This window comes from Typopeltis vanoorti, chromosome 3 (genome assembly GCF_054136105.1).
Source record: "Typopeltis vanoorti isolate ZY-2024b chromosome 3, IOZ_Tvanoo_1.0, whole genome shotgun sequence".
Taxonomy (NCBI): domain Eukaryota; kingdom Metazoa; phylum Arthropoda; class Arachnida; order Uropygi; family Thelyphonidae; genus Typopeltis; species Typopeltis vanoorti.
The window spans coordinates 121,240,351-121,266,600 of NC_143551.1; the positions used below are offsets into that span (position 1 = coordinate 121,240,351).

A 26,250-nucleotide genomic window follows, 5' to 3' on the forward strand; every position below is an offset into this window, starting at 1 on the left:
ACACACTTGGTATATAAATTAAAGATAAATTAATCATAGTATAACCAAGTGAAAAAACTTTCAACATGTTGTTCGGTATACGAGAGTTCGTCCTGTAATTGATGAGGAGTCGAACAATTAGTCTTAGCTCGTCAAGTTAAAGACTTTATAATTCCTGTCTTTTGAGAAGGATTGGGTGCAGATTGTCGAAGAATGTAGCATCCAGCGAAAGTGGGTTACACTGATGTGGTTAAAGCACCTGATTGTGAGCAATGAGAAGAATGTCTAGAAAAATCTAGAATTTGTTGTCTCTTTCAATTTCCATAGTAAATTTGATATGAGGATGTAAAGTATTTATAGTAACTAAAAATGTTGGTAAAGTTTCTTTATTGTGAGGCCACACAGCAAAAATATCGTCAATGTACCAAACCGAAAATGACGGTTAAGAGTGTATGGATGAAAAAAGGATGTCTTCTAGATGCGCTGAAAAACTGTTGGCTAGAAAATGGGAGAGTGGTCTTCCCACGACAGTTCTCTCCACTTGGGTGTAGAATTAATTTTAACAAACAAAGTACCTAGAATGCATCACAAATTCGAATAGTTTTACTATATCTTGTGGGAATGTTTCAGAAAGTAGGTACAATGTCTCCTTGAGAGGTACTTTCATAAATAGGGAGACTATATCAAAGCTCACCATAAGATCAGTGGATTGTATGGAAAAATTTTTATAGGAAAATTTGTATTTTGAATTTCAGTAGGTTTGCTAAAAATTTGGTTATGCGATATGTAGGAGAATCAATATGGTCTATAACTGGACTGAGTTGAGTATCTTCTTCCTTTGCCTGATAGGCTCAATAGCTTCCCATGCACAAGTAATTTGGCTTCTTGGAAACCTTATTAATGCTCCAATGGGGTAGCTAATCCTATATGTATAGTATATTGTTATTATTATTATTATTGAGGCCCCATGGAATTAAAAGACTCATTGCAGGAGGTCCTTCCTAGGAAACACAAAGTCTATCATATCACTCCTTAAACTCATTGACTGTTCTCGTTCTTACCACTCTATCAGACAATGCATTCCATGGTTCAACCACCCTCCATGCAAAGAAACCACTCCTCACCCTCTTGCTCACAGTTTCCCTTTCATAACTTCCAAGGATGACCCCTTGTCATCACTCCTTCATGCTGTTCAACCAAGTGAAAGAACTCCCCAGTGTCAAGTGTCAACCCTGTAACCACCTCTCAACAATTTAAAAGTCTCAATCATATCACCTCTCCTTCTTCTATCCACCAAACTCTGCAGTCCACATTCCCTCAGCCGATCCTCATAACATCAGACAGTCCTGAAACCATCTTTGTTATTCGCCTTTGTACCCTCTTCACAGTTGATTTATCCCCTTTAAATCCTGGGGACCAAATCTGTGAACAATAGTCTAAGTGTGGTCTGATCAGAGTCATACAACAGAATGATAACTCTTTTATCTCTGCTGGTCAGTGTCCTCATTATTGCAGCAATCCTCTGGGTTACCTTACCACCTTTGCAATATGTCCTATAAATTTCAGGTTTCTATCAATTATCAACCCCAGATCTCTTGTCTCCCTTACTTCCTCCAGTATAGCTCCTCCAACAGAGTATGCAGTATCCCATCGATGTGTCCCAAACCTCAAAACCTAACATTTCACTGTATTAAACCAATACCCCCATTCATTTTCCCCATCTGTCTAGCTTATTCAAATCCTCTTGCAGGGCTACCACATCTGCACTATTACTAATAACCCTTCCAAGCTTCATATCGTCCACAAACAACTGACTATCCCCTTGCAATCGTCTGACAATATCATTGATATAAAGGTTAAACAATATAGGTCCCAGTACTAAGCCCTATGGAATCCCACTTGTAACCCTCTGCCTCCTTGAAACTGCCCCACCATACACAACTCTCTGATACTTGTCAGACAGCCAATCCTGAATCCAGTTGACCAACCTGACATCCAGACCCACGTGCTGCAACTTAAATATCAGCTTATCATGTGGCACCCTGTCAAATGGCTTCACTAAATCCAAGAAAATGGCAGTATATGCCTTTTGTTGTCATGTCATGTCATGTCATGTCATGATCCTTTCTTCATACTCAACATTCCATAGACAAAAAACTACTTCAGTTAATTGCCTCTGGACCCTTTTCATCCTTTTGAAAACCAGATGATAAAATCTGTGTACAGTAGTTCATATATGTTTATAATCAAAGCATTATGCAATGAAACCATAATCTTCTAACTTCTACAAGTCAGTGTCCTCCACATCATTGCCAGAATTTATTGTGTTGTCCTCACAACTTTAGCAATGTCTCCTCTAAATTTTAGATCCTTATCCACCTTCACATCCAGATCTCTTATCACCTCCACCCAGGGCCACTGAGAGGGGGGTAATATCTGAGACTTTTGTCATGGGCCTGGCATCGAAAAGGGCCTGACCGTTTGGCCCCGACATGTCACATAACTGTGTTTATAATGCATGGTTTTAATTTTCGTAATAATACAACAATGATAAAGGATAATGACATATTGAGAATGATACTGTGTTTTGTTTTAGACAGATGGCTACGCTCTTTTGCTCACCGTGAGTGTCTGGAAGACACTGATTCTCTTGGCACGGATCACAAATTTGCAACAACCTTGCATGAATAGGCGTTCATGCAAGGTTGTTGCAGTCACTAGCACTAGCTAGTAATTGCATTCACAGTAATGTTCCCTGCAAGAACGCTTAGTTCTGGAAGACGATTAAAGATTTCGCTAACCATAAAGTGAGGAAGTGGATGAGGCATATGAGGGAATAATAATTTAAAAATTCTCTTTTGATTTAATATTTGTATTTTGTATGGCATGTAATGTATCAAATTTTGAATTTATTTTTAAATAAATGTCTAATGTTTTGTATGACTTTTTTTTATTAAACAAAAGTGATGCACTTTTTTTAAGTGGGGCCCGGACCACAGATACGTCACGGGCCCGAAAATTTCTCTCGGTGGCCCTGCCTCCACCTCAAACAATATATTCCTGCCAAGTGTAAACTGTACATCCCATCTTTGTTTTCCAATTTTTAAAACCTCACACTTTGCAACATTCAGTTTTTAATCCCACTCTTGTACCATTCACTCATTATATTCAAGTCTCTTCTTCTAAAGCCACAATATCTGCTGTACTTCTCATAGTTCTTCCCCACTTTGCATCATTTGCAAACAACTGAATATCATATTAAAACCTTTCCCGCTATTATTAATGTCTTCTTCTTCTTCTTCCTCCTTTATGTATTAGGCCTAGTGGCCTGTTACGGTTATGAATTAGGCTCATGTAGAAAGTTTTTTACCTTGGGTATACTATACGTTAAAGATACCAAGCAATTTTATAAACTTGGTTTTTCCTTTTTCCCAAGTAAGCAAACAGACAAGTAAGTCAAGTTTGCGCCTGAATTATGTTCAGGTGTGAGGCAACTTATGATAAAGGTGGAGTAAGCTCTGATCACTTTTCCTTAGTATCTCCCCTAATGCACAGCACATCCCCTTGTGGAGATGTATGATGCTATGCATTAAAGGAAGGGGCCACTATCCAGACCGGTTTTGACCTTTATTGAATGTTCAAGTACAGGTCAAACTCCAAAAACTCGGCTTTGTTCCCCTCAGTAACAATCTCACCCTGCTACTGAGAAGAACTCTCAGAACTGGTTGGCTCTACACCATGGCAAGCTCACCCCACTGAGCAGAGCCACTCATTTGCTCATAATCTCATCTGAGGAGTAACAGCAACAGCCGTGCCTCGTTAACCTCATGGGCTACAGCATTGCCATTCATTACCTCCCCACTCAGGACCTGGGTGACAGCAACAGCTGAGCCTCAGTTAAAATTTCATGGGCTATAGCATTGCCATTCATCATCCAAGCTTCCAATCGGTTTTGACCTTTATTGAGATCTCGTCAGTGGGAGCCAGACCAAGAGATGCCAAGGTTGAAGTAATGCAGAGCTTATAAATTTTACCTAAACAAGTTGCCACAAGCTGCTTTGACCTTATTAAATAAAAATCTCAGGATGAGAGAAAGCTGCAGAAAGTTTTTTACCTTGGGTATACTATACGTTAAAGATACCAAGCAATTTTATAAACTTCGTTTTAATCCTTTTTCAAAGTAAGCAAACAGACAAATAAGTCAAGTTTGCTCTTGAACTGTGTTCAGGTTTGAGGCAACTCATGGTAAAGGTGGAGTAAAGATTAAAAAAGGATTAAAACCAAGTCATTATTATTATTATTATTTCGGGCGATTCCAGGGAGTCCTTAGACTCATCGAGGGAGGCCTTAAACATCATGTCCACACAACTATACGACATTCTCACAGTATCTATCATACCTTGCCTTGAACTCGCTCACAGTCATAGCACCCACAACAGACTCAGGCAGCTTATTCCACTCATTTACCACTCTAAAAGTGAAGAACCCAGCTCTAACACCCCTGCTGACCACACTCTTGCCCAGCTTCCATAGGTGTCCCCCTAGTTCTCCCACCACCAGTCCTGATCTCAAAAATATCCTCTGAATTAATCCTATAGAATCCCTTTAGCAATTTGAATGTCTCAATCATATCTCCCCTTTTCCACCTATCAACTAGTTTCTGCAACCCACAAATCTTCAACCTGTTCTCATATGGTTCATTCCATAGACCTGCTATCATCTTAGCCACTCGCCTCTGGATCTTCTCCACCTCCTCCCCATCAAGAAGGAACCGAGGTGACCAAATCTGGGCACAGTAGTCGAGATGAGGTCTTATCAAGGCTCGGTACAGAGGTACAATAACTTGCTTGTCTCTGCTCGTCAAGGTATTTTTCAACAACCAACTGAGTTGATGAGCTGATTTAGCTACTTTTGCAATGTGCCCCCCCTAAACTTCATCTCCCTATCCACCAACACTCCCAAGTCCCTGGCCTCATCAATCTCCTGGAGTACAGTTCCATCAATGTGGTATACTGCTGACAATCTTTTCACCCCCAAAATGCATAACCTTACATTTTGTCACATTAAATTGACATTCTCCTTAGCCCAGAACTCCAATCTATCCAAGTCATCCTGCAAGATTTTTACATCTTCTGCATTCACTATCGCCCTACCTAACTTTGCATCATCAGTAAACAAATGAACTATTTCACTTAGATCCTTCCCTATATCGTTAATGAACAGATTAAACAGCATTATCACAAGTCTTGCAACAAGGCAAGTTCCAAATGTTGGATTCTGAATATATAGAGATTTAAGAAATTATTATTTGCTTCAGAATTCAACATGATCTTCCATCACATAGGCTAGACTTGTAATTAATAATTAATGTAAATCACTTGTTTATAATTTAATATTCATATAACTACCTTTAATTTTATCTAATATTTAATTATTTAATCAAAGATATGTGTTAATAGTAATAAGACTCTGTATTAAATATTATTAAGCTATTTTATTTATTGCTATGTTAATTTTATAAGAATTTATATTTGATATTTTAACTACACATTAATTGAAATGTAAATATTCTCTATTTATTCCTATTTGTAGAAGTTTAACGTTATGCAATAGCTTAATTTTATTATATTTTGTTTTGTTGTCATGGAGACGTATGTAAGTGAGTGAGCACGAGTTTGGAACAGTGCGTGAGGGAAAATGCTGAAAGTTTATTGAAAAGAGTTTTAGTAAAAGAGAGCACGAGAACAATTTAGGCGGGAAGAATGGATATATAAGCTAGGAACGCTGGAAAAAGAATTAAAAGAGAGATAGAGAGAAGGGATTGGCATTCGGTTGGAATCGGGGCATTCAGCATTCGGGAATCAGAGTGCGGTAATAGCGAGTCGGCAAATCACTCAAGTAGCTAAGTAAAGTCTACTAGTCGAGAAGCAGTTAGCTAATAAGTTGTAGAATAACAATTATAGCTACGGAAGACAGCTGAGTGACTACTAAATGACTAGTGATACTATAGTTGAGATTTGATTTTAAGACCGACCTTTCAAGGACACACGGAATCTTTAAGCATAGCACGGAGTAACTAGAGAATAGTAGAGGCTGTAAAGTTGAAGTTTAATGATTGTGTTTAGAATTATAGTGCCTAAAGGATTAATTGAATGCCGGAGGAATGGACAACTGTGCATATAAAACTTCAAGTCAAGGAATTATTGTGTGTCACCTTAATTCATGAGTGATCAGTAGTACTTCATGCAAGAACGTTTGATTATGTGTATTGTAACTGTTGATTAATTCAGTTATTGCTTAGAAGATTTGTTTTAATGAATGCCGTTTATTATTTAAAGTGTTTACAGTTATAAAAAGTGTTTCCGTATAAGTAGATGAAGAAAGAAGATTATCGGTAAGAACATTACAACCATTAATATTCCTATGCAGAGATGTGAGTGTGTTTCATCCTAGAATTTCCTTATATTAACAGTAACTATTGCAGAGATTAGCTGAAGTGTAAATTTAAAAGTGTTTACTTGTAAAGAGGTGTTACTGTGATTTTATTGTAATTGGAACTTAAGGAACTGTGAGAAGACTGTATTAGAGATAACAGATTTACCATTGTCTGAGTTTGTATGACAGTATTATCAGAAAGGCTGAAGTGTTTATATTAACTTATTTAGTGTTTTGAACTTAAATGTAAAATTTGTGATTCTAAAATTAAATGTTTGTTTTTGTTAATCAAGGTTGTATTTTGCCTGAATCTCTTTTACTGCACCGTTCATAAAATATTCGAACTAAAGTGGGTAAATTAAGTAAGTTAAATATACTCAGCCAGTATATATAATAACAACATATAAAGGAAGGGTAGTTGAGAGTTGGTTTATCTTCAATTCTTGAACTAATTCAGATATAAAGTGGCGCAGTCTTTAAATATAAATTTTCTTTATATTTGAATTAGAAATCAACTTACAACTTATCAATTAGTTAAGAACATCGTAATAGTAATCATGTCGGATCAAAAGTATAGATTGAGAAGAAGTAGAATCCAACACAAAGGAGTGGAAAAGTGGGAAAAATTGTTCTGCTTCACAAAGGGGGGATGGGGAGAGAGTAAGACTGGGATTACAAATTATAGGCCAATCTGTGTGTTTGCAGTTGATAATAGCAGTATTCTCTATGATGGTGAGCATAGGTTTGTTAGAAGTGATCATGTTTTAGCAATCTGCTTATTCCTACAAGGTGACGAATTTGGCCACACAACAAGCTGGTAACTAAACTGAAAAGAATGGGACTGGAAGAGACTAGTGAATTAGATAGGTAACTGGCAGTCAGATAGGTATCAGAAGATTGTGTATGGGAGGAGGGGTATCCCAAAAGGGGAAGGTCACTAGCAGAGTACTGAAGGAATCTGTCTTGAGGCCATTATTGTTTAACTTGTATGTTAATGATATTGGGATAGGTTTAACTGGAGATATACAGTTGTTTCAATGGAGCAAAGTTAGGAAGAACTATGAGCAGCAGGACAGAATATGTGAACTGGCAAATGAATGGAGCTATTACTTTAATAATTATCACATTAAAGTGATAATGTGAGAATCATCCCCTTGAAATTTGGTAGGCAAGGTTTGGATGCAGAGTATACAATTAATGGAGAAATCCTGAAGAAGATGGAAGAGATGAGAGATCTTGGAATAATGGTTCACAGAAACTTGACGATCTAGGGGCTACATTGCTAAAATTGTAAGAACATCACAATGGATTATGGCAATAATGAGGAGGACCTTGACATGCAGAAGCAAAGAGGTTATGGTTCTCTTGTATAAGGCTTTGATCAGGGCTACACATGGACAACTTCACAGAATTGGTTGCAGAGTTTCAAGGGGATGAGGATATATTAGAGAGGGTCCAAATAAGGTTCACTAACTCAGTGTCATCCATGAAATATGGGATATGAGAACAGATTGGGGGAAACTCAAGTTGCAGAGTGTTGAGAATAGAAGTAAAGGGGTTATGACTGAGATGTATAAATTGTAGGGGTTGTTATGAAATTAATGTGGAGATTTTTCATAAAGTAGAGAGAGAGAGAGAGAGAGAGAGAGAGAGAGACAAGGGTAGAACAAGAGGCCATCTCTGGAAGCTGTATAAAGATAGAAGGTAGAAAAGTGAGGAATAGGTGCTTTGCATGGAGAGTGGTGGGTTAGTGGAATGCATTGTCTGAAAGTGTTGTGAGTGCAAAATGGTGAATAAGTTTAAAGAATGGTTCAATGTTCATTTCTGAATGAGACTATTCCCCCCCCCCCCCCAGTTTAAGAGGGAATATTCAGATGTTTTCTGATGGTGCAAAATTGGGTGGACAATAGTTGGTATAGTTGGTAAAGGTGATGTAGATATCCTGTAGGAGGATTTATATGAATTAGCAGTCTGGGCAAAGGATAATGGTTATCAGTTATGTGGTAAAGCATAAGGATATATACTTTGAGATGAAAAGATTACATACTTTTTTTTATTACAATGATGATAGTAGATTGCTGGAAAGTGGAAATGGCAGGGATTTAGGGATTATGTGCATAGACAGTTGAAGGTTAGAAGGCAAATTGAAAAAGTTATCAAAACAGCTTAAAGGTTTACTTGGACATTGAAGAACCCACACTGACAAGTGGAGAGAGGGATGTTATTATATCTCTTTTTATGGCTATGTTACCCCTGCAACTTGATTACTATGCAATGATTTGATTACCTGGGTTTCTTGAGGATGAGGTGGTGATGGAGAGGATCCAGAGAAAAGAGATCAAGTTACTAATGATGTCTGTGGAATGCTCCCAATGAGGACAGACTAAAGACTGTGTGTGTAAATAACTAAATTTTGTGCAAGTGCATGCAAAATTTAGTTATTTAGTTGATGGGCAGAAAAGAAGAGATGTGATATAATTATTAAATGAGTTTGATAAGATTGATATGATACCAAAGAATTTTTCAATGCATAATGAGTAGGGAGAGAACTAGAGGTCTATGCTGGAAGTAAAAGAGTGTGGGTTAGTAAGGATATGCAGACTAGATTTTTTGCTTGGAAATAAAACTGGTGGATGATCTTCATTACCTAGCTAACTCTGAGGTGGTTTGAAAACATACCATGTTTAATCTATAGAGAATTATTCTCAAATTAAACAATATTTATTTCACTCATGGAATGCTCACTGAGGACAGACTGAAGATTGTATGTTCTGTATCTACTGTATGTTCAGAACATCTAAAAAAGCTTTCTGACTTAATATAAAAATAAATCCACACATCCCGTGTAAACAACATTGAAAACATATATAAAGCTAGAGGACAATTTTGATTTTTTGTTTTGTAGTACATATGTCCACACAGCAATTAAATCAGTGGCTAGAATATCTTGGTGTAACACCAACAAAATACTTGGAAGAAGAAATAACTTGAGGTTTATGTCATCAATATTTTTTAAATATTGATGACAATCGTTATTTGCCACCTAAGCCTAATAAAGTACACAATGTTTATTCAGGATGGTCCATAAGTCAGGAAGCAGTTTAAACATTTAATTATTATTATTATTATTATTATTATTATTATTGTTGCACACTCCATGGTGTCGGAAGACAAACTGTGGGAGGTTCATTCAACTGACAACATAATTATCATACTGAATCTTAAAATCCTTAACACTCCTTGCATTAACAACACATTCTGGTAATGTGTTCACTGACAATTCTCCATGTAAAAAATCTACTCATTACACCCCTCTTCACCACACTCTTACATAACTTCCAGGAATGACTTCTGGTGTTTTCCCTCTCACCTTATAATCCCATCTGGATTAATCTGATAACATCCACTAATTTAAACGTCTCTATCATATCACCTCTTTTCCTATCCACTAAACTCTGCAATCCACATTTCTTCAAACTCTCTCCATAGCCAGCATTCCAAAATCCTGATATTGTCTTAGTCACTCGTCTCTACACCCTCTCCAATGTCTCCACATCATATTGAAAACCAGGTAACCAGATCTGAGCACAATAGTCCAAGTGTAGTCTGACCAATGTATAAGGTACAGCCACCTCCTTATCCTTACATGTTAGAGTACTTCTTATCATAGCAGCACTACAATGTGCAGCCTTTGCAACTAGCAGTATGCCCTCTAAACTTCAGTCTACTGTCAACCATCACTCCCAAATCTCTAATCTCATTCACTTCCGACAGTATGACACCATCAATGCAGTACACAGCCTTATATTTCTGCACTCCAAAATGCAACACCTTGCACTTATTATTATTATTATTATTATTACGGGTATCTCCATGGAGTCAGTAGACTCATCGCGGGAGACCCAAACTAGCAAAACAATATCTGTCATATCTCTTCTTGAATTCATTTACAGATGAAGAGCTCACAACAAAGTCAGGCAATGAATTCCACTCATTCACCACCCTCCAGGCAAAAAACCTTGTTCTGACACCTTTGTTAACCACACTCTTCTTTAATTTCCAGAGATGACCTCTTGTTCTTCCATCACTATCACACAGCTGAAACATTTCCCCTGCATCAATCCTATAAAAACCTTTTAGTAATTTGAATGTTTCTATCATATCCCCTCTTCTTCGCCTATCAGCCAATCTCTGCAATCCACAAGCTCTCAATCTATCAATGTAGGGAGCATTTTTTATATCACTCACCAACTTGGTCACTCTTCTCTGAACCCTCTCCACAGCCTCCTCATCTCCAAGGAATCCAGGTGACCAGACCTGAGCACAGTAATCCAAATGTGGAAGTATCAATGCTTTATAAAGGGGAATAATAACCTCTTTATCTCTGGATGTCAGTGTGTTCCTCAACAACCAAGTAATCCTATGTGCAATCTTGGACACCTTAGCAATGTGTCCTCTGAACTTCATCTCCTTATCTACCAATACCCCTAAGTCCCTAGCCTCATCAATCTCTTGGAGTACCTTTCCATCTATGTAGTACACAGCTGGTAATCTTTTAATCCCAAAATGCAAGAGTTTACACTTTTCCACATTGAACTGACATCCATTTTCTTTTGCCCATTTTACCAGCTTATTTAAATCCTCCTGCAAACTTTCAACATCAGCTTGATTTTTTATTGCACTACACAACTTTGCATCATCAGCAAACAACTGAATATCTCCCTTTAAGCCGTTTCCTATATCATTTATATACAAATTAAACAACATTGGCCCAAGCACAGAGCCCTGAGGCACACCACTGGTCACCTGCCTCATTCTGGACTCGGCTCCTCCATACACCACCTTATGGTATCTCTCCCTGAGCCATTCTCCTATCCATATCACCAATTTAATATCCATTCCCATCTGCTCCAATTTGCGTAACAGTGTTCTATGGGGTATCCTGTCAAAAGCCTTAGCAAAATCCAGAAGTACCACTGTGTAGCCAGTTCCTTTGTCCAACTCTGATGTTATTCTATTATGGATAGTTAATAGATTGCTAAGGCAGGATCTACCTTTAACAAAACCATGTTGGCCTCTATAGAGTATCATATCCTGATCCACCCATTCTTGAATTTTGTCTTTAACCAACTTTTCCAATACTTTTACCACTACTCCTGAGATGGTGATTGGTCTGTAATTCAATACTGCAGTTTTAGAGCCACCCTTATGCAAAGGAACCACTTTGCCTAACTTCCACTCCCTAGGGACCATACCAGAGTTCAAACTTAAATTAAATATCCAGGTAAGAGGGGTTGACAATTCATTTGCACATTCACGCAACACCCGAGCTGATATTCCATCTAAGCCTACTGCAGTGTTTGCATTTAAGTTTCGCAATATATTTAATACCTCTGATTCTTTAGCTTCAATTCTCACATTAGGTATTGCTATAGGTATAGAGATATCCTCACTTGGGTGATAGACTTTTGAGAAGTGATCACTCAGTAACTCGACTATTACATCTGATTTTGTCACCTCAATACCATCAGCACCCACTAAGGTTATCCTTCCGAAGTCATTCTTCCTCTTACTTGCCACATAGCGGAAGAACTCTTTGGGATTACCCTTGATCTCTTTGGCTAAGGTCTTCTCATAATCTGATTTAGCTTTTCTTACTATGCTGGTAACCTTCCTAGCTTGAGCCTTGTACTGCTCATGGGTATCCTGATCGCCCTTCTCCTTGTAAATTCTCCATAACATTTTCTTTTTTTGTAGTTCAAGCTTGATACTACTGCTCATCCATCTAATGCCTGCCTTGTTTGACCTCCTGACAATGGGGACACAATCTGATATTGCTTTCCTCAGATACCCACTGATTTTATCCCAAGCACTGCTAACATCTTTCCCTTGCAATATGTTCTGCCATGGGATGGCTGCAAGCTCACTCCGAAGCTTGTTATAATTGCCTAACCTGTAGTTTCGTACATACCCCTTCTTAATAGAAAAATCCACAGATTTTGCAACCTTCCAAGTCAATACCACATGATCGCTTTCACCAACTGGAGGTAACGAGGTCACCTTACTTATGCACATAACCTCTGAACCAATAACCAGGTCCAGCACTCTCACACCACGTGTCCCTTCAGTTACGTGCTGTTTCAAGTAATTATCTCGTAGCAGATGTATGAACTCCATTTCCTTTTTGCTACGTGATATTTCCTCCTTCCAATTGATATCACCATAATTAAAATCCCCCATAATAATCACTAAGCCTTCACTCATTGCACTAAGTTGCTGATGCATGAATTCAATATCTCCCCCTGTACTCCCTGGCCTATAGCAGCATCCAACTGTATATTTGGTTGCGTTGGTCACTATTTCGCACCAGACTGCCTCAAATGAACTCTCATTCACATGTCTATCATCATGATATACTACTTTCTTTGGCTGCAACACATCAGCTATCATCAACAGTACTCCTCCTCCTGTTCTATCTTCTCTATCCTCCCTGAAAATACTGTACCCATCACATTCAATTCCAGTGACCACATCTTCTGCTGACAGCCAAGTTTCACTAATGCCTACAACTTTTGGTGAGATTTCACTGACTAATGCCAAAAATTCTTCTCTCTTATTTCTAATGCTTCTAGCATTGGTATACAAAAATTGCAGATTCCCTCTAGATCTTGTACCGGCTTTAGAACTGATATATAAGTCACTAACTACCGTAGTCCTATGCCGATTTTTTCCCCCTCTCTTCTGCAATTTATTCTGCCTGTAAGGATCAATAAATACACAATCAGTGCTAAAGTTTCTCTCTCTTACACTCAACCTTTTCAATATTAGTTTCCCTGCCCAATAACTTCAACCTGTTCAGAAAACAATAACTTCTTCAATCTCTTATGTCCTTCCATGTTAAGATGCAGTCCATCTCTAGCATACAACTGCCTTTTTCCTTCAAACACACTCCAAACATCAACAAACTCCAGACCTCTTTTTCTGCACATTCTTGCAATCATATCATTCATTATCATTGCTCGTCTACTTAACTCGTAATTGTCAAAACGAGGCAGCACACACACTATTCTCCCATTGACACTTTTCCTCTTCACAATATCTAATAATGTTCTTAAATCTTTTCCTACCCGATTTATACTACCTCTCAGGTCATTTGTACCCACCATAACTATCATCTTGTCTGTTTCATGCCCTCTCTTTATTGCTAAAGCCACTCTTTCTATTGTACCATCAGCCAAGCACTCCTCATGCATACCACTCTCCATACCCTTAATCATAGAATCACCATATATTTTACCACTATTAACTTCATTCAAGTTCACACTCATGGACTCATTCTCTACACTATTCAGCATGACTCTCCCAGCTTCATTACTCAACTCTCTATTACTTACCCCCCCACTCTCACTACATCTCATTTCTTCTTGGCCACTTGTGGTTTTATTATGTTGACTCCCAATCACTCCCATACTATTTATTACTGAATCATTCACCAAAGACTCACCCATATGTAATCCTGTTCTAGTTACTTCAGCTAAAGTAATCTCTATAGTCCTAATTTCTCTGTTTAACACATTAAACTCAGCTTTAACTTCCAGTATCTCCTTACCGATCACTTCCACTTCCTCATGAAGAAGATGAAGGTCATTTTTCATTTTCATAAACTCCCGCCGAAGTTCTTCCGCTACGGTCCCGATGTCAGCTTCCATTCCTAAACGCTCCAGCCTATCCCGACACTTCTCACATACGTCGACATTTTCTTTCTTTTCATTTTGCCAGACCGACCACAGATCCTTTATTGATATTAAAACTACAACCCCCACTCTTCTGTTCAAGTAAAAAGTCTATTTAAATCTTCCTGAAGGGATTCAGCATAAGAAGTGCTACTTATAATTCTTCTCAACTTTGCATCATCAACAAACAATTGAAGATTCCCAGTTTGTCCACATGATATATCATTTTCAAACCAGTTAAACAGTATGGCCAAAGAACAGAACCCTGGGGCACACCACTGGATTTTTTGAGACACTGCTCCATCATACACAACATGCTGGTATCGTTCAGAGAGCCAATCTCTGATCCATCTAACCAATATACCATCTATTCCCATTCTCTGCAGTTTGTACACTTATCATATGGTAATCTATCAAACGTTTTGCGAAGTCCAAGAATATAACTACATGTGATTTCTCCCTTATCTAACATATTCGTTATCCTATCATAAAATGCAAGTAAATTGCTAAAACAGAAACTAAAATAAATACATGCTGATTATAATAAAAAATGCTATGTCCATCAACCTAATCCTGTATTCTATTCCTAACCAATGACTCCATCACCTTGGCTACAACTGCAGTTGAAAGTTTATTTTTCACTTGGTTGGACTATAATAAATTTAGTTTAATCCTTTATCCAAGTGTGAGCAAACAAAGTATGCATCTGAAAATATCTTCAGGACTGGGGTAAGGTAGTACAACACCGGGCAACTCATAGCAAAGGTTGACCAAGCTAACATCACTCCTATCTTAGTATCTCCCATAATGCAAAACACATCTCCTTATGGATATGTGTAATGTTATGCATTAAAGGGAAGGGCCACTGCCCAGACTAGTTTCGACCTTTATTGAGGTCTCTTCAGTGGGAGCCAGGCCCAGAAGTGGAGATACCAGGTAGAAGCAATGGCGAGGTCATCTTTACCTATAGGAGTTGCCAAAAGGTATGCCACCTTTTTATTAAATTACTCTGGATTTATAGAAAGATGTTGAAAGTTTATTTTTCACTTGATTAAACTATAATAAATTTAGTTTAATCCTTTATCCAAGTGTGAGCAAACAAAGTTTGCACCTGAAAATATCTTCAGGACTGAGGTAAGGTAGTACAACACCGGGCAATTCATAGCAAACTACCTTAAGTAGTTTGCACCTGAAAATATCCTGAAGATATTTTCAGGTGCAAACTATGTTTGCTCACACTTGGATAAAGGATAAAACTAAATTTATTACAACTGCAGTTATACAGACTGGTCTATAATTGGAAACTTCTCTCCTAGATCTGTTTTTAATTATTAATTATTTTTAATATTTTTTGTTATAATGAAATACAGAACCTGGAGATTTTTTTAATTAGTTATGAAAAAAACCACATCATATAAATGCCTTCCATTTTCATCTTATTTTCTACAGCATATTTCATGGCAGCTGTTAATGTTTCTGGCTGCAGCACTCTAATTTCTGCATAAATGTTCTCCTTCAGCTGTTGGATTGTCTTGGGCTTGTTCACATACACGTTTTCCTTTAGGTAATGCCACAGGAAGAAGTCGGGAGACATCACATTTGGAAAACATGATGGTCAATTAATTGCATATATTTGTGAAATTATTCACTTGCCAAAAATGTGCCTTAGGAATTTAGCTAAAATTTCATGATTTTGGTTTGTTGTTGTGTTGAACTTTTCCATGATTAATTTTCCAAATGTTCCTTAGAATACATGAAAAAATAAAAATTAATCAAAAACGTTAATCATATTCTAAACCCCTTTAGTGACTTATAGGCCACCCTGTATATCATAAAACATTGATTTATAAGTAAATACAAAAGACAGTTAAAGTCATAAAATAATCTTTTCTGAAGATTTGTTTAATTACCTGAAAACTAAAAACAAGCTTTACTATAAATGGAAATTCAATACAATGTGAAATCTTCCTTTCCTGCTGTGTTTGCTGCACTTGCTTCATATGGAACCTACAAATGTGTAACAGCTGATCCTTCTCAAATAAATTCATTATAAAATTATAAGTAATGTTGATTTGATATGTTATATTGACTTTGTTATGAGCATTCCACTTGGGGATGCTCATGATAAAATTTATCTTTTGTTATGAGTATTCCCAAATTATTATATATATATCTCAATACTTATAGCATGATATCTTACTAATAGCTGGGCTGGTTGGCTGAGTGGTTAGTGTATTTGCTCTCCAACCAACAGGCTGTGGATCTGAATCTGCCATGGGCATAGATGTTTATGATTATCTTTAGGTGGGAGAAGAAATTCGTTCCCAGGTCTGAAACCACTGTTCCACTTATTGGAGGCCTGAAGTGAATTGAAAAAGAAGTTCCATGTTTGGTCTCTAGAGCAGGGTTTCCAGACTTGGAAAAGTATAAATTATTATTACAGGTATCGCCATGGAGTCAGCAGACTCATTGTGGGAGACCCAAATTATCAAAACAATATCTATCATATCTGTTCTTGAATTCATTTACAGACGAGGAACTCACAACTGAGTTAGGCAATGCATTCCTCTCATTCACCACCCTCCAGGCAAAAAATCATTCTCACACCCTTGTTAACCACACTTTTCCTTAATTTCCAGGGATGACCTCTTGTTCTTCCATCACTATCACACAGCTGAAACATTTCCCTTGCATCAATCTTATAAAAACCTTTTAGTAATTTAAATGTTTTTATCATATCCCCTCTTCTCCACCTATCAACCAATCTTGCAATCCACGAGCTCTCAATCTATCAATGTAGGGAGCAATTTTTACATCACTCACCAACTTAGTCACTCTCCTCTGAACCCTTTCCACAACCTCCTCATCTCCGAGGAATCCAGGTGACCAGACCTGAGCACAGTAATCCAAATGTGGAAGTATCAACGCTTTATAAAGGGGAATAATAACCTCTTTATCTCTGGAAGTTAGTGTGTTCCTCAATAACCAAGTAATCCTATGTGCAATCTTGGACACCTTAGCAATGTGTCCCCTGAACTTCATCTCCCTATCTACCAACCACATTGAACTGACATCCATTTCCTTTTGCCCATTTTACCAGCTTATTTAAATCATCCTGTAAACTCTCAACATCAGCTTGATTTTTTATTGCACTACCCATCTTTGCATCATCATCAGCAAACAACTGAATATCTCCCTTTAAGCCATTTCCTATATCGTTTATGTACAAATTAAACAACAATGGCCCAAGCACAGAGCGCTGAGGCACACCACTGATCACCTGCCTCATCCTGAACTCTGATCCTACATACATCACCTTCTGGTATTTCTCTCTGAGCCATTCTTCTGTTCATATCACCAGTTTAGCATCCATTCCCATCTGCTCCAATTTGCACAACAGTATTCCATGGGATATCCTGTCAAAAGCCTTAGCAAAATCCAGAAGTACCACTGTGTAGCCATTTCCTTTGTCCAACTCAGATGTCATTCTATCATAAGAAGCTAATAAATTGCTAAGGCAGGATCGACCTTTAACAAAACCATGTTGGCCCCTATAGAGTATCATATCGTGATCCACCCATTCTTGAATTTTGTCTTTAACCAACTTTTCCAATACTTTTACAACCACTCCCGAGATGGAATTTATTATGATTGGTCTGTAATTTACTACCGCAGTTTTAGAGCCACCTTTATGCAAAGGAACTACTTTGCATAAAGTACCTACATACATCACCTTCTGGTATTTTGTAGCCATTTCCTACCAACCACATTGAACTGACATCCATTTCCTTTTGTCCATTTTACCAGCTTATTTAAATCATCCCGCAAACTCTCAACATCAGCTTGATTTTTTATTGCGCTACCCACTTCACATCATCAGCAAACAACTGAATATCTCCCTTTAAGCCATTTCCTATATCATTTATGTACAAATTAAAGAACAATGGCCCAAGCACAGAGCCCTGAGGCACACCACTGATCACCTGCCTCATCCTGGACTCTGCTCCTACATACATCACCTTCTGGTATTTCTCCCTGAGCCATTCTCCTGTTCATATCACCAGTTTAGCATCCATTCCCATCTGCTCCAATTTGCACAACAGTATTCCATGGGATATCCTGTCAAAAGCCTTAGCAAAATCCAGAAGTACCACTGTGTAGCCATTTCCTTTGTCCAACTCAGATGTCATTCTATTATAAGAAGCTAATAAATTGCTAAGGCAGGATCGAGCTTTAACAAAATCATGTTGGCCCCTATAGAGTATCATATCGTGATCCACCCATTCTTGAATTTTGTCTTTAACCAACTTTTCCAATACTTTTACCACCACTCCCGAGATGGTGATTGGCTTGTATTTAACTATCGCAGTTTTAGAGCCTCCTTTATGCAAAGGAACTAAGTTTCTGCCTCTTACACTCAACCTTTTCAATTTTAGTTTCCCTACCCAATTTTTTCAACTTGCTCAGAAAACAGTAACTTCTTCAATCGCTTATGACCTTCCATGTTCAGGTGCAACCCATCTCTTGCATACAGTTGTCTTTTCATTTCAAACACACTCCAGACCTCAACAAATTCCAGACCTCTTTTTTTTGCACATTCTTGCAATCATATCATTCATTATCATCGCTTGTCTACTTAACTCATAATTGTCAAAATGAGGCAGCACACACACACACTATCCTCCCATTGACACTTTTCTTTTTCACGATATCTAACAATGTTCTTAAATCTTTTGCTACCTGATTTATACTACCACTCAGGTCATTTGTACCCACCATAACTATCATCTTTTCTGCATCATGCTCTCTCTTTATTGCTAAAGCCACTCTCTCTATTGTTCCACCAGCCAAGCACTCCTCAGGCATACTGCTCTCCATACCCTTAATAAAATTCAAAAATAAAAAATAAATATATAAAATAAAATAAAATAAAAATAAATATATAAAATAAAAAATAAATAAATAAATAAAATTAATAAAAATGAAAAAAATATCCTTAATCAATATCCAAAAAAATATCCACCCTTTCATGAGCAGAAGCCACATAAGAATAAACTGTTCATTGTCATAATAAATAATAAATTAAAAAATCTAAGCTAGCAGAGAGGTTTTATATACCATAGTTCTGAAATTTAGCTTTATATAAACTTTATTATTATTATTATTATTATAACGAACGACTCCAGGGAGTCCTTAGACTCATCAAGGGAGGCCCTAAACATCATGTCCACACAACTATTCGACATTCTCATAGTATCTATCATACCTTGCCTTGAACTCATTCGCTATCAATGCACCCACAACAGACTCCGGCAGCTTATTCAAATCATTTACCATTCTAAAAGTAAAGAACCCAGCTCTAACACCCTTGCTAACCCACTCTTGCCCAGCTTCCATAGGTGTCCCCTAGTTCTCCCACCACCAGTCCTGATCTCAAAAATATCCTCTGAATTAATCCTATAGAAATCCTTCAGCAATTTGAATGTCTCAATCATATCTCCCCTTTTCCACCTATCAACCAATTTCTGCAACCCACAAATCTTCAACCTGTTCTCATAAGGTTCATTCCATAGACCTGCTATCATCTTGTTCAATCACCTCTGGATCCTCTCCACCTCCTTCCCATCAAGAAGAAACCTAGGTGATGAAATCTGGGTACAGTAGTCGAGATGAGGTCTTATCAAGGTTCGGTACAGAGGAACAATAACTTGCTTGTCTCTGCTCGTCAAGGTATTTTTCAGCAACCAAGTGATTTGATGAGCTGATTTAGCCACTTTTGTAATGTGTCCCCTAAACTTCATCTCCCTATCCACCAACACTCCCAAGTCCCTGGCCTCATTAATCTCCTGGAGTACAGTTCCACCAATGTAGTATACCGCTGCTAATCTTTTCACCCCAAAATGCATAACCTTACATTTTGTCACATTAAATTGACATTCATTCTCCTTAGCCCAGAACTCCAATCTATCCAAATCATCTTGCAAGATTTTGACATCTTCTGCATTCACTATTGCCCTACCCAACTTTGCATCGTCAGCGAACAACTGAACCGTTCCTCTTAGATCCTTCCCTATACCATTAATGAACAAATTAAACAGCAGTGGTCAGAACCCTGCGGCACACCACTAGTCACAGGCCGTCTTTTGGATTCTACTCCTGAATAAACTACTCTCTGATATCTCTCCATCAACCACCCACCTATTCATCTCACCAACCCTATATCCATTCCCATATGTTGCAGTTTACAGATTAGAATTCCATGTGGTATCCTGTCAAAGGCCTTAGCCAGGTCCAGCAGTATCACTGTAAACCCATTACCCTTATCCAGTTCAGCCGTCACTGTGTTATAAAACTTGAGCAAGTTACTGAGGCATGATCTACTCTTCACAAAGCCATGCTGTCCCGTGTACAGTATCTCATTTTCATCAATCCATTCCTGTATTTTTCCCTTGACTACTTTCTCCAAGACCCCAAGAATTTTCATTTATTATTACAATTAATATCACAGCTTCATAGCATCAAAAGACATGGGCAGTCCACATTCTCACACAAAAAGATCACTAACGCATTCCTTAAACCAATTCATAATTTCAACTCTCACCACACTTTCACTCAATGCATTCCACTCACCAACCACTCTCCATGCAAGAACTTGTTCCTTACTCCTGCCTTATAGAGCTTCCAGGGATGACCTCTTGTTTACCCTCATCTTCCTCTACTCTACGAAATATCCCCCACATATTAGTTTGGTAACAACCCTTCACCAACTATCTATCATATTCCTGTCTGTCCTAATTGTCTATCATATTCCTTCTTTTTCTAGTCACAAAACAGCAAAATAAATTCCCTTGATTTGTTTTCATATTCATATCCCACATTCCAGAGACCTGACACTGACTTAGTGAATCTTCTCTAGATCCTCTCTATGACATCCTCACACACCTGAAGTCCAGATTTTCACATAGTAGTCCATATGTGCTTTGTATAAGGCATGATCAATGCCTTGCTGTTTTCCTTGCTGTCAAAATCTAACAGCAAGGAAACTATAACATCTGTGCTTCTACATGTTCAGATCTTACTCATTACTGCCATAATCCATTGTGATGTTCTCACAATTTAAGCAATATATATAACCCCTAAACTTCAAGTCTTTGTCCACTACTACCACCACTCCAAAATCTCTTGTCTCCTCCACCCTTCTTCAAATTTCAAGACCTTACACTTTGCATCTATTTACACTATCACATCATTCCTCTTTCTCCTGTTAACCAGACTTATCCACATACTCACAATCTGTCCTAATAATCTAAATCCCATAATCCCAATATAATCTTTGTAATTCTTCTTTGCACGCTTTCCACAGGTTCTTTATTCCCTTAAAACCCAGGAGACAAAATCTTTACACGGGAGTCCAGGTGTATCAAGGCTTTGTAAAGAGGAAAAATGACTTCCTTATCCTTACATGTTAAGGTTCACTTCAGCATTATAAATATCCTCTGAGTTGTATTTGTAATTTTTGCTATGTGACTTTGAACTTCAAATTCTTATCCACAATTATGCCAAGATCCATAGCCTCATCAGTTTCTTGTAGCATAACCCTGCTAAATTATTGGAAATCTCATTGTGCCAAAGTGCATTACTTTACACTTAACATTAAGCTGATAGCCCTTTTCATTTGCCTAAATTTCCAGCCTATTCAAATCATTCTGTAAGCTGGATATCAGCAGCATTCCTGATTGCCCTGCCTATCTGTGCATCATCATCATCATCAGCAGCAGCAGCAAACAGTTTCACACCTCCTTGCTAGACCCGTCCTAATGTGATTAATGTGTAGATTGAACAACAATGGTCCCAAGGAACTGAACTCTGGGGGTACACCACTGATCACCTTAAATCTAGAAAATTCACACCCAACATATATCACTTTTTGAAATCTGTCTGCCAACCATCCACTTATTCATGTCAAGAATTTATATTCCAAAACTAGATTCAACAGCCTTTCATGTGGCACCCCTATCAAAATCTAACAGTATCATAGTGTATCCATTCCCTTTATCCAGTTTAGCCATAACATTGTTATAAAATATGAGCAAATTGCTAAAACATAACCTTCCTTTAGTAAACTAATGCTGTTCCTTGCATATAAAACATAATATGCAAATCTAAATCCACTTCCAAGTCAAAGATGGCGAGTTGCTTTTTTTTATTAATGTGGTATCTATACTCCCTGTTCAGAAGAAAATAATTTTATTTTGTTCTACATATTTGACTGAAGTATTTTAACTTCAATTTTGATAAAAAAAAAGAAAGAAAGAAAGAAATACTGTTATTTCTAGTAGTGTGAAATCATAAAATTGAATAGTAGCAAAACAGTAATAGAGCAGTCAAATAACATTTCTGAAGGCACTGAGTAAAGAGAAAGATAATTCTATCACTTGATTAGGATGAACTAAAACTAGTGCGAATTACTGTAGCTATTAGTTCAGTGTAACACCTAAATTATAAAAGTGTAATACTCGGATATACTCAAGGGGAAGGAGGATGTTATAGCCTTAACTTCTCAGTATAATATGATACTCCTGAGAATTATTCGAAGGTTTTGTTTCTAGTGAAGTGATGACATGACAGAGTACTATGTCCAAAAACACTGTTGCTACTTGATATAAATATTTTTTCATTATAATTACTTCTCACTACTTCTCAAAATCAATCACTGTTTTCATGAAATTGCCTTATAATTCATTTTGTGATATGTAGTTTTGATTGATGGTAATTTGCAGTTTTGATGAACTGTGATTTTTCGATGAACCGTTTGTTTTGCATGAATTGTGTTTCTAGTGGATTGTCGATCAACAAATTGCTTTTGTGAGGAATTGCCTTTCAATAAACTGCTTTTTTTTGTTAGCTCTTGTTTGATGAATTTTTGATTAATTGTTCATTTGATTAATTGATTAAAATTTTTTTTTTCAGTAAATTGCCCTTCTATGAAATGAATTGTCATTTGATGAATTGTTTTTTGTGAACTTTCTGCATATCCTGCAATATACTCTGTGAGCTTTGGTGTAAGATCTAAGATGCAACTCCTTGTCTGCATTCACCCTCCAAATCCTTAGTTGCAGAAAAGTTCCATCAATGTAAGATACATCTTTTCAGCCCAAAGTGCATAAACTTACACTCTGTCACATTGAACTGGCAACCATTATTCTTTGCTCACAATGTAAGTTTATCCAAAAATCATTCCACAGAATCTCTCTACATGATCTTTATTAACTACTGCTGGAGTCTGTTGCCATGGTATAATAGAGGTGAAATGAGAAGAAGGAACATGATCACAAATGAGTCAATGTGCAGGTTGTGCAGGAAGGATGACATGTAGTATCTGGATGTGTAAAGTGAATTTGATGAATGGAGGAACTTATGGATATGTGATGTATTGTACTTGACTAGATGTGAGATAGGTGTTGTCTGGAGAAATTTTTGTTCAGTGAAAGTTTAGAAGTGCAAAGTTAAGGACACTATCACATTCAGGTATGCAGGTACTCTTGAGATAAGTGAGTGGAAGAATGATCAAAAAATACTTAATATAGCTTCTCTATTCAGCTGGGAAGGGTAGGGTAGGGCTCTTCAAGGTATGTGGGCAGGTGTGTGCAGGCACCCATACAGCAAGTGAGTAAGTAACTGGTCAAAGAAAGCTAAATGTAGCTTCTCAGCTTCCACATTGAATGGGATAATTAATGCAAGGTTTAACAGTGGTTGTGAAGATACTATAACTCATGCATACCAGTATCAGAAGCCCTTGAGTAAGAAAGTTTTTGGTATTAATTAGTTCATCCTGACTAAAAGCTGCAAACATCTGTGAGACTTCATTGATGAAGGATGATATAGTGTAAGAAGTATTTTCAAAAAAGACAGAGGAAGGGTTTTGCTAATGACAACATAAGAAATGACCAAAAAAAAGCACGACAGTGATGTCGAACGTACTACATTTCAGGCTATCTTCTGGTGTAAGACAGAGAACACATAACATAATATACAGTTCATTGCTGCTATAGGCCAAGTAGCACAAAGAAAGATGTGATGACATGCTGTAGCATTGTGTGTTAATTTTATTATGGGGGCTGTAGCTGTGGACACACAGATTGAAAAGAGGTAAAGGAATGGCATTTAAACAACTGTATAAAATAATCACTTATATACAGCTACCTCAGAAATAATTAATTCATTACATGATGCTGAGACAGAGTGTGATGGAGAAGACTTAGGATTCAAAAGTGCTGGACCTGACGAGAGCATCAGCTAATTTGTCAATTATCAAGTTAACTGCATTGCTTTGACTGAGGGGATGGGGGATTAATCATGCACTCTTAACCCAGAAAGTCATTGCCAGTAGAATTTCAGTTAAAAAAGGAGGGGTATGAGAAATACAGAGCATGATTAGGCAGGCTATGGAGGAAGCCTCAAAGAGAAGCCTAGTAAAATCAGATTATGAGAGGAAATTAGTCAAGCAGGCCAAAGGATATCCCAAAGAGTTATTTTTCCAAACGGTGGGTAAAAGGAAGTAATGATTATGGAAAGATAATGTGTTGATGGTAATAGAAGGTAACAGAAGCACATGAAATAGTTGGGTTACTGAATGAGCATATTATAAGGGTGTACAATCCAGGTGGAAATACTGCAGTGCCAAGTGACAAGGAATGATGTGAGAATATGGGTAGAGAAACTGGAGGTATTTGGATATTGAAAAATCTTAATGTGAATATGGCCATTGGATTAGATGGGATAGATATCAGCCTGTGTATTACAAGAGTATGCAAGGGAATTGGCAGTGCCTCTGACAAAGGTGTTTGATATGCTTCAATTCAGATAAGTTCTTAATGGAATGAAAAGAGGGGAAAATAGTTCCATTGTATGAAAGAAGCTCCAAAACTCAGACAGAAAATTATAGACCAATTAGTATTTCAAAGTTGGGGAAGTTGGTCAAAGGCAGAATTCAGGAATGATTGCAGGGGAATATGACACTCTAAAGCAGGGGTGGGGAACCCCTCGCCCGCGAGCGAAATTTTGCCCGCGGGTTTATTTCAATTCACCCCTTTGCTAATGCATAACACTTTGATAACCGCGTGATAACACTTTGAGATCAAAATATAGTAATCTGCCTATATTGGACTTTTACAAATCTATTGATTCTGAGAAATTCCCTCCTTTAAAAAATAATGTCTTGAAAATAACTTCTCAGTTTTCTACTACTTATCAATGTGAGCAATTTTTTTCAAAATTAAGTCTGGCAAAAAATCGCCCTTGTACAAGACTCACTGACGAAAATCTCGCCAATGAACTACGAGTAGCTGTCTCATCAAGGGCAGCTAATATTTCTAAGCTTTCACAAAAAAATCAGTTTCAACCTTCTCACTAAAAAGTTTAAGATTAAAGGTAAGCTTCATTAACTTTGATGAAATATTTATTATGCTATTATTGCTTTAATAAAGTTCTCAGTTAAAATAAAATAAATATAATTTTTTAAATAAATTAAATATAGCCTTTGCTTGATTGTTATAATTATATGTCTACACAATTGTAATTAAAAGATACCATATCAGATGAGAATGTTGCACGTTTACTTATTGAGATATATATTGCACACACACTATATATGAGTTAAAATTTGCCAGTCGCCTGCGGAAGTTTTTAAATGAGCAATTTTCACCCTTGATACTAAAAAGGTTCTCCACCCCCCCTGCTCTAAAGGAAGCAACACAGCAATGTGAAGGGTAGGTCTTGCATTATTAATTTACTCACTTTTCTAATAAAGTAATAGTTGGGTTAGATAAAAGAAATGGCTATGCAATGATGTTGCTAGACTATGCAAAGGGATTCAGTAGGATACCACATGAAACTCTGTTAAATAAAATGGAGCAAATAGGTATAGATATGAAGCTGTTTATAACAAGCTGGATAAGAAGATGCTGATGAACAGACATCAATTTGTATATAAAGAAAAGTTGAATCTTGGAGAAGGCAGCTGATGCAGGGTATCACTGTACTCAGGCCACTGCTATTTAATTTGTACATCAATGAAATGATTTATGGAAAATATCTAGTTATT

General features: G+C 37.3%; 1 protein-coding gene across 1 annotated transcript in view; it reads right to left on the reverse strand.

The window, feature by feature from the left end:
- LOC150108524 (cAMP-dependent protein kinase catalytic subunit alpha-like) overlaps positions 1 to 26,250 on the reverse strand; it is a 202,834-nt gene that overhangs the window by 101,885 nt on the left and 74,699 nt on the right. Inside the window, exon 5 of the mRNA XM_090415947.1 lies at positions 16,058 to 16,141. Coding sequence (XP_090272073.1) covers positions 16,058 to 16,141 — 84 coding nt within the window. The remainder of the gene's footprint in view (positions 1 to 16,057; positions 16,142 to 26,250) is intronic.